This window comes from Azolla caroliniana, unplaced genomic scaffold (genome assembly GCF_043228905.1).
Source record: "Azolla caroliniana isolate FFs.n. ecotype wild unplaced genomic scaffold, voAzoCaro1.0.p SCAF_122, whole genome shotgun sequence".
NCBI lineage: Eukaryota > Viridiplantae > Streptophyta > Polypodiopsida > Salviniales > Salviniaceae > Azolla > Azolla caroliniana.
Genome location: NW_028230557.1, coordinates 57,550 through 67,571, shown reverse-complemented (window position 1 = coordinate 67,571; position 10,022 = coordinate 57,550). Strand labels below are relative to the sequence as shown.

At 37.2% G+C, this 10,022-nt stretch overlaps 1 protein-coding gene across 1 annotated transcript; it reads right to left on the bottom strand.

Annotated features, from left to right (window-relative positions):
* Positions 1–4,145: 4,145 nt before the first annotated feature.
* On the bottom strand, positions 4,146–7,195 carry LOC147849128 (VAMP-like protein YKT61). The gene is made up of 6 exons (XM_087337771.1): positions 6,748–7,195; positions 5,252–5,349; positions 4,837–4,941; positions 4,682–4,747; positions 4,511–4,597; positions 4,146–4,383 (listed from the first exon to the last, which is right to left on the bottom strand). The coding sequence occupies exons 1-6, from the start codon at positions 6,944–6,946 to the stop codon at positions 4,333–4,335; spliced, it is 606 nt and encodes a 201-aa protein (XP_087193897.1). The 5' UTR covers positions 6,947–7,195; the 3' UTR covers positions 4,146–4,332.
* Positions 7,196–10,022: the final 2,827 nt, after the last annotated feature.

Sequence of the window (10,022 nt, the reverse complement as noted above, 5' to 3'; positions counted from 1 at the left end):
CCTAGCATTCCCAACCTTAGAAACTCTCCATCTTAAAAATTAAACACACACCACAACTTGCTTTGAATGGGTGCACATGAAATAATTACATCTCTCTTTCTTTTAAATAATACTTGGCCTTTGAGTAGTAGTTCAAGACTTCACGGTGGATAGGCAGACACCAACTAGATGTTCCTTGCTACACAAAAAGAGGTTCAAGACTTCATGGATGGACATCGATCATATGTTACACGCTCTACAAAAAAATTCATATTTTAAACCCACTAAGAAATCTTAACAAACATGTCATATTAAACACACATTCAAAGAATAGGGCATGTTTGAGCTTGTCAATTTCACATGACATGTAACAAACATAAAGAGATTCGTTGGAGGGAAAACCTAAAATGCAATATTAGACTAGGCTAAAGAGGTGTTAAAGCCCACAAAGAATATTGTCGACATGTTAATTTTTCATGAGTTCTCATGACTTCTTCCTATAATTGGGCTTTACATATTGTGTAACTAGACTTGCATGGTTTTGTAGAAACAACAAGGTCAAATGGGGTGCAATTTTTTTCCCCCTCTTTTTAAGGCATTGGTTTCGTGATATATACCTTGGTTCTTGCACATTTGTCTTCCACTCTAGCTTCTATGTTGTGGTATGGACAAGCTTATGCAATTCCATCTTCATGTGATATGTGGACTTGTCCCTTGTTGTAAACATAGACATTGTATTCTAAGTAAATGGTTCCTAATCTAGTAGCTTCAATTGAAAAACTCTTTTAGTTCTTTGAGTTCTATCATGCTGCCTTAGGTCATTTCTTATTCTTGTTTGCCTGGGTTTCACATTGAGCTCTATGGAGAATATGGATTAAGCTTGAGCAATCAGCTTCCCATTCATAACAATTGTAATTGGTGGTGTTTTCCTAATCGACATTGACAAGGACATCTCCCTCGCTCAATTGGTTTTGAAATGACTACATTTTGATAATGAATTTGATAGTACATTTAATTTGTCAATGTTGACTTTTGCTTCAGATTTAGGGTGCTATATGCTATTTGATGAAGCCCCCTCAATGAAAAACAAATTGCACCTTGGACAAGATCCATTTCTTTTGTGAAAATGTTATTTTTGGTCTCCTTTTGTGACAATAATGAAATCTATCTATGTAACATTCTAATCACTACAAATCTCATTAATATTATTATTATTTAGTCTTTGATGATGATACTCACTTGTTTCTACTACTATCTCCTTTTCTACCTCCAAACCTAGCATGATCATCATGATGGTTGTGGTGATCAACTGTAAAGTTTTCAATATCACCTCCAACATTCTATAGTCAACACTATGTGTACTAGGTCACCACAAATTAGACAACTTCATGGCATATTATGATGTCAATTCATCAAATCAGATATTGCAACTTACAAAAACTTTACCACGTAGAAGGTGTGTAGCACTTGTACCTCAATTGTTGAAGTGAGTAGCCCTAAAAAATAACCTCTTTGAAATTAGGGATCAACCTTGGATCATACTTCGTTTAAGACATGTGCATATCCAATGCACCCAAAAAAAAGTCAATGTGAGAGGTATGGCTTCCATCCATAAAAGCACTCGTGGGGAGTCACATCTACATTAACCCTGATTCATGACGTAAATCATTGCAATTACTACTTTTGTCCAATATGAGTGTGTCATTTTCTTGTCATTTGTCATGATGTACTACCACCAAAGCATCCAAGTTACTACTACCACCTAGTGGTTCTATTTTGTTCCTTCCTAAGGCACAAGGTATATGTGCAATGCCCTCCCAACACCAACACACCATATAAATGCTCCATCCGAACTTATCCACTTTGGGTCTTGACTAAAATACAATCAGCTTTGAACCATGGCTACGATGATTAGAGAGCATCAAATCATCCTCTTGTCGTCTTTATCAAACTAGACTTCCAATGTAATGGAGATTCTAACAACTTTGGAGAATCAAAATGTCCTCATGTATATTGGAGATGGACAACTTCATATACTATGCCAATTTATGAAATAATGAAACAAAAGTTTTCTTGCATCTTAAAGTTGTGATCAAATGAGGTTGTGATCTACATATAATCTGCTTTCCCAAATTTGAACAATAAGTTGAACATGTCTTCGAGAGAACAAGATTTTATGAGGTGTGCTAATAATCTTGATGGCAAGGAGGTTGTGAAGTTCATCCATATCCTTCATTTATAACTTTGTAGATAATAGAGACATCAATTTTATAATAGCGATTAGGTGTTAGCTCATCAACATTTTAGAGGATGAACACAATATCATGAGAGTTAGCTCACACGAACAAGGAATTGTTTGTAGAAAATTACTTGCAATGGTATACAATGGGATATCTAGGGCATCCACTTCATTGAATGTAATCGCATCTCCTATACATTTAGTAAGTGGTAGGATCTAACACATATATGTCCCAAGTAGTGTGTTTGCAAGTACATGTAGTTGAGTTCATATGCACATACCTTATAAGAAGTTTAAGCTCTAAGCAACCAAAGACCTTTCAAATTCTATATGGTTGTTGCAACTAGCTACTTTTGTGTACATATATTCCTCCATGAAATCCATTCATGTCTAATCTTGATTCTTTCTTCCATAATATGCATTTTAATGGACAACCTAATCAATCAAGTGATCTCTTTGTCCATGGTAACAAAGGAAAAAATAATGAAGCGGAGGGATCATTATTACGTGAACCACTTCAAATAAATAACAAATGGCCATGCATGCAACTTCTAGTATATCATTTTGAGATAATGAGATCAACATCAATAGGGTAAGCTACATGGAACAAACATTGTCATGTCATCCAATCTTGACTAGGTGTATTTCAACTATACATGTTTCCAGGGCTTTAACTATATATCTATTAGCTAAAGATTTCAGAAATGAAGAACTAATAATCTGTCAGAAATAGAACTATCACTTGTTCACTAACATGAGCAACAGTCCAACAATTTCCTGATATTCTGTAACTAAAACAAGTGAATAACAATTGCAAACAATAAGGGGCTCAATGGATATCCTTTTCAGACTATCCCTCCTTGGTCGTGCCACCATTTAGCAAGACATGTTGCGCCACATCTAACCCCAACATGCACCAAAATCCATACAAGACATAAGTTGAGCAATAAATGAGGAACTTACAAATCATATACCCACCCACAACTTCTTGCTCTGATTCCTTAGCATAATACATGAATTAGGCATCTTACAAGAGCTCAACAACTCTTGAAATAATATCAAAAAATCACCTTCACATTGCTCAATAAAAGGCTTAAAATTATCATTTGTGATTGAATCCTAACATTTTTTATTGTCGTTCTGCAAAGGGTGGACAATAGACTGACATGTGTTGAAGTCAAATTTGTTATTCCTTTGGCAAAATACAAGCTGTTCAACTATTAATGATATCCCAACTATTAATGACGTCGTTCTCCATAGCCCAAAGACATGGGAAAGGCAACATTCAATAGAAACTTAATAATGAGACCCAACTTTCCATGAAATATGCAAGATTTATCATGTCAATGAAAGGATTCAATATAAGCGACTGCAGTCACGGTAAGGATCAGAAATCATCCATTGCTCGATGTGTGCATTCCAAGATAACTAAAAAATGGTCAAGTAATTCATATTTCTGACACCTTCATTATCAACATTTCATGCAAGCATGTTTCATCATGCATTACACACTTTCTATTCAGCCAGCTCCACATTGATCTAGATAGACAACATCACGCAAGTAAATACCATCACCTCTTCTTGTGATATTTGCTTAATATGCCAGAAGTTATTCACTAAAAACAGCCCACAATTCAATCTGATAACATCAAGAACAAGGCATAACAAACAATGTTATATTCTAATCTTGTTTCACGTAGAAGTATCCGTATCGTACTATTATTTCCAAGATACGCATCTTTTCCAAGAAGTGTTCCTCATCAACCACAAGTACAATCTAGCAAACAAGTACTTTTCATTTTACGACCTATAACTTGAAATGAGATGCAAGTTTTAAAATCCATCAAAATTGGATAAATTCACTAATAAAGGTGCAAACACAAGCACAATAAATCAACATTACTTTGTGCATAGGTCAGTTGATTTATTTAATTTCAGACTTATAATGCATGTTATTTGCCAAAATTTCCATCCGACACACACATAGTAAGTTGAAGCAATATTAAAAGAGGAGAAACTTACATTGCAGGTTACAATACATAGTTTCAAAGTAGCCTGTCATTCGACCTTTCCATTTTCATTAAAAAATAGCATTTAGAAGCGCATTTCCATTTTCAGAGTATGCTGCAACACTGGTTGGCTTTCTTGGCTTGTTTATAGAACAGCTGCAGGTCCACAAAAAACCTCTTATTAGATTGAAGAAAATTAGAAAGAAGAAAAAACACATTATATTAAATACATACTAGAAGTGTTCATTAGATAATTAAAAGAATAAAAAAACATAATCCACACCTGTGATGCCATACTAAGGTCAGAGCTCTTTTCTACAAGAGAATCTAATTTCTCTCCTCTTTCAAGAACACTGTCAATAGTTTTGTGCTGCAAAACACAAAACATAATTTTCAATAAACAAGATTACTGCTTCTCTCTCTCCTCCCAAAGTTTCTTCACAATAAATTTTACCAAGATATGCTTTGTTTCATCCAATTCCTTCTGTATCTTAAACAGTTTGTCAGCTTCACTAGGGTCCTGCAGGAGCCCAAAAAAATTGAAATTAGAGGATACCAAAGAAAGTTCACCACCTTACATGGCAATCATAAGGTTTAAACACGACAAACCTGAAATTTTGCCAAGGCTTCATCAAGGTATGGCCATACATCAGTATTATCAGACTGTATACTTTGCCATGAATTTCCAAATACTCGCTCATATTCATCAAGAACCTGCAAGAAGTCGATCTCTCACTGCCATTCGATGACATCGTTAAGACAACTTACTATTCTCTCCTTAACTTGTAATTGTTGTCCATCAAAGAACTGAAACATGATGTTAACAGCATTCCAATAATTGAGCCAATGCTTAGTTCAGTTCTTTTCTCATAGGACCAATCTTATCACTCCCATGATTACAATAAGTTAACTCTTGCTGCTTTCTATGTAGCATTGATGAGTTTTAAATTAAATGTACAAAGTCATATAGCATTAAACATCATCTTCTACCTTCCTATTATCATCATCTTCAAATATATAATACCTTGCTCACTACTGAAAAGGCACTCCTCATAGGATATTGTGCATCTACAAATGTAATGCCACAAAGTCCATTCCGATTGTAAGCATGCACCATATACTCTGTAAGAAAGGGAACAAAGCACCAATCATTTATTCATTAGATGTCATAACTGGAATTGAAATTATGGAAGAATAATTTATGTATGACTTCGAAAATATTACAAGTTACAAATTAATAGATGGAAAGAGAATTATAAACAAAGTTTCTCAATATAAATATTCATTGATGTGTAGATAATTTTGTGGACAGCCTTTCTCTTACTTACTGCTGGAAATGTGGTTAAGCATGCCCATCACTCTCCGCAGAAGTTACAGAAACTCGGTTCATCATTATGCATGTGATTAAATGTGCATAATATCATTATTCATAACAATTAAAATTGACAGCCATATTTGACTAAACAAACATTACAATGTCAAGTAACCGCAATCAAATGCACATGTCCTAATGAAGTTGAGAAACAAAACAGAGAAACAAGAATTGACATTACTGTCCCAGCAACTGTGCACAGCTTAAAAATGCAATGCGAGAGAATGATGGGCAACAAAATGTTCACAAAAAGAGCCAATCCCATACACACTAAAGAGAAGAATGTATAACTTATTTCATAAGCATCTTTTAAGTAGATGAAGTATTAAAATTAAGATAAAAGTAGATTAACCATAACTAGAATGTTCTAGGAAATCAAGTCTCATTAATGCCTGGATAAGGTACTTACAAAGGTCAACAACTTTCTTACACAGTGTGGTGAGATCCATTTCCACACAAATTGAATGTGAAAATTTTTGTGCAAGAAAAAATTATGCATGAGCTTAATCATGCCATCAACTCAGTGACTAAGAATATGTCATTTCACATGAATCTTCTATAAGAACCACCAAAAAAGTATATGCCATTCAACAATGGATTAGGACCATGAGCTCCTGGCTGTAATTTGGGTATTATCAAGTACTTACACTAGAAGAATCAACTCCGAATAATAAGGCAATCCTCGGCCAATAACCCCATCATAATCGTCTACAGAAATAATAGGAACCCTAGTTTTTTATGGTCCTTTTCTTCATTAGCTAAAGTGCTATTTATAACATGATCACCCTGGTTTTTTATGGACTTTTTCTTTATTAGCTAAAGTGCTATTCACAACATGATCATCCTGGTTTTTTATAGACTTTTTCTTTATTAGCTAAAGTGTTATTCAAAACATGATCATCCTGGTTTTTTATGGACCTTTTCTTACCCTAGATTGGTAATTAGTGGTGACATAGCTCTAGCTTCTTCTAAGCTCATGGCTATATTAGGATATTAAATATAGTCGTGTACACCACATTGGTCACCCCCAAACCCTAGTAATCTAGCATATACAATTTACCTCTAATTGACATAACATAGGATCTCTCCCCAGGAATCGAAATAAAGTAACACATGATATGCAAAAGAGAAGAAGTAGGAAAAAACACCTTCTTGTTGTACAGATTGGCGTTGGCCCGGCGGGGTTCGTTTGGCTATGGTGCGAGCAACAAAAACTATGAATTCCTTTGCGCTTGAACGTTGGAAGTAACCAAAATGACTGACATCAGACGCGTTTGCAAGGATTTTTGGCTCAGATCCTGCATCGATACCTGAGCATTTCAAGACCAAAATGGAAGTGATCTTCATCCCTTAAGATAGATCTTTTTCTTCTTCGTGTTCCTTTATTTACTTTTTCCTTTTTCAGATATCTCTCTTTCAAAGTTAAAACTGTTTGTCGATGTTTTTTTCCCCTTCTTCAGCAGAAAGTATCTGTCCTCTTTCTTATTCTTCAGAAAAGATTTCGCCTTTCTCTTCTGCAGAACGGATATTCGATTCGTTTAATCCTTCGTCACAAAGGATTTCCTTTGATCTTGTAGAAAAAGGACCTATCTTCCTCTTTTTCTTCAGAAAAATCCCTCCGTTTCCGTCTTCCTCGCCTCGTCCTTCCCCAAAATCTTCTGCTGCAGAATGGATCTCTATTCTCTTTTCTAAAACTTCTTCTTTCTTCCCTTTGATTTTTCGACAGGTGGAATGGCAGTAGGGCAGGGCAGGGCAGAGCAGAGCAGAAAACGCAACGAGACCGAAGAAGAATGAAAGAGAGAGAACATAGAAGGCAAAAAGAAAAAAAGGAGAGAAATAAAAAAGTGTGATGATGGATCCTAGGAGAGAGCTTCATTCATACATACATACATACATACATGATACATATACATACATACTTGATACATATGCATACATACATACATACACGATACATATACATACATGCATGATACATATGCATACATACATACATACATACACGATACATATACATACATACATGATACATATGCATACATACATATACATACATTATGATACATATATCACTGTCATAAATAATAGCAATAATGACAACACTAACAAAACACACATTGGAGAAGGGAGAATGGGGCCCTAGATTGCATCACATGGGCTCCACCGCCAAAACTGCCCCAAACCCAATGAGTGTCCATAATGGCTCCCATCCCCGCCAATATCGATTCGTTTAATCCTTCGTCACAAAGGATTCCCCCCCCCCCCTCGCCTATCTCTTACCACCCCGATCAGAAACCCATGATTAGCTTGACAAGGCTTTCCTAGATAGGTGATGCCCATAATTGGGTGATGTTTAACAACCCAATCAAGTTTCGCGGCTTTTGAGCATACAGGGAATATGTGCCTTGTATCCTCGCCACCATAAGAAAAGCATGTCCCCCCATCTGAAATGTGTCAATGTCTAGATAACGTCTTTACCAAGGTATAACCCATCGCCCTTTCAATAAGCACTTCCACGTGGGATAGAATATGAGATTATCATCTTATGTCCAACATTTGAAGTCACTCTAATATATGTAATCGAGGATCCCAATATTTGGCACACATATACCGAGAGACTCTACCATGTCCCGAACCAACCACCCATTCCAATGCCCTCCACACCTCGACCTACCATGGGGACACTTTTCACGACCTCTAGGGTCACGAAGGTCATAAAAAAATTACAACATAGGAAATCCATGGACCACACAGGATTGCGAGCCGAGCACATCATATATGCTCGAGAGTGCCTAGCTCCCCTTCTCACTCTAATCTTCAACCGCGCCCTCGCCGAGGGTTTTCCACCACAATGGGCCATGAACACTGTGGCCCCTATACATAAAGGAGGGGACCCAATGGACCCAAATACATATAGGACCATTATGATAGGTCATACGCTTGCTAAACTATATGGTGCAGTAATGGAAGCGGAGCTCAGTGATTATATGGAAACATTAAGTCTTCGAGCACCTGAGCAAGCTGGCTTTAGACGAGCCTTCTCCACTATTGACCACATCTTCACACTTAGGTGCTTAATTGACCAAACAAAGGCTCGTAAGAAGAAACTATATTGTTGCTTTGTGGACTTTCGCAAAGCCTTTGATACAGTTCCTAGGGAGAGGTTGTTTGATAGACTTAAGAGCTTGGAGATACCAAATGACATGATTTGGGCCATTTATGCCCTATATGAGCAAGTCTATGGGCGTGTAAGATGCCCAGGTGGCCTATCCGATTGTTTCACTAGCACCATTGGTGTAAAACAGGGTTGCCCCCTATCACCGACTCTTTTTGGGATCTACATTGATGAGATCACTGATTTTATTGCTCGTAAGGGAGGCAAAGGAGTGGCTATTGGGGATACGCAAGTTAGTCTCTTACTCTACGCAGATGACATTGTCTTGCTCTCGGAGTCGGAACACGACCTACAAAAGCATCTTAATGCCCTAGATGACTTTTGTACACAACGAGGACTGGTAGTGAATCTAGCGAAAACTAAAGTCCTTATCTTTCATACATCGTCCAGAGTTAGGAGTAAATGTCACCTCATCCTCTCTCATAAACTAGTTGAGGTGGTGGGATCTTATGTATACTTGGGAGTCACTTTTAGTGCTCGCTCAGGTAAATTCTCGATGACCCAGGCAGCCAAAGATAGGCTAACGAGAGGATATGCATCCCTCTCACTCTTAGAGAGACAATGCCACCAAGCATACTTTCAAGAGCCACGGACTAAGGGATGGCTTTTCGACTCATTAGTGACCCCGTCCCTCATGTATGCATCAGTAGTATGGGCTCCAGGTCTACCATCTTTCATGTGGACGCAATTGGAGAGACCTTTAGTGGTGATGTTATCACGTCAACTCCGAAGCAAATCGACAGTACCACATGACATTATTAGAGCGGAGTTTAGCCTACCCCCGATGTTAGTAGAAGCACTCTTTCAAGTGGTAGCTTTTATTCATCGGATACATAGTCAACCACAAGATAGGATATCCCGTCGAGCCTTTGAGGCATCCCGATCCTTACATGTGTCTGGAGACACCAACTCTTGGTATAGCATTGTGGTGAGTTGGTTATTTGCAAATGGCATAGACATTAATAACCTACCTCCCCTTAAGTACAACCATGGGACTGATCAAACTTTAATCTCTCGTGAAGATCGTAATAAAGTGATACGCCAAGAAATATGGCAAATCTACACTCGATACAAATGGATCACCCCACGAGAGCCACTCCCATCTAAAATGGTGTACTATAAGGAACACTTCTTGCACTTCTCTAAGTTAGGGTTTATTACACGACCAAGATACCTAGATACTTTCTTATCAAATGCACTAAGGGTGGCCATTGGACAACTTAGGATATCATCTCACCAACTTGAGAT

Coding starts and splice junctions, on each gene's coding strand:
- LOC147849128 (XM_087337771.1), bottom strand. CDS start 6,946: ATGAAGATCACTTCCATTTTGGTCTTGAAATGCTCAGGTATCGATGCA. Junction 4,748..4,836: donor AAGCCTTGGCAAAATTTCAG/GTTTGTCGTGTT, acceptor GGGCTCCTGCAG/GACCCTAGTGAAGCTGACAA. Junction 4,598..4,681: donor ATGAAACAAAGCATATCTTG/GTAAAATTTATT, acceptor TGTGTTTTGCAG/CACAAAACTATTGACAGTGT.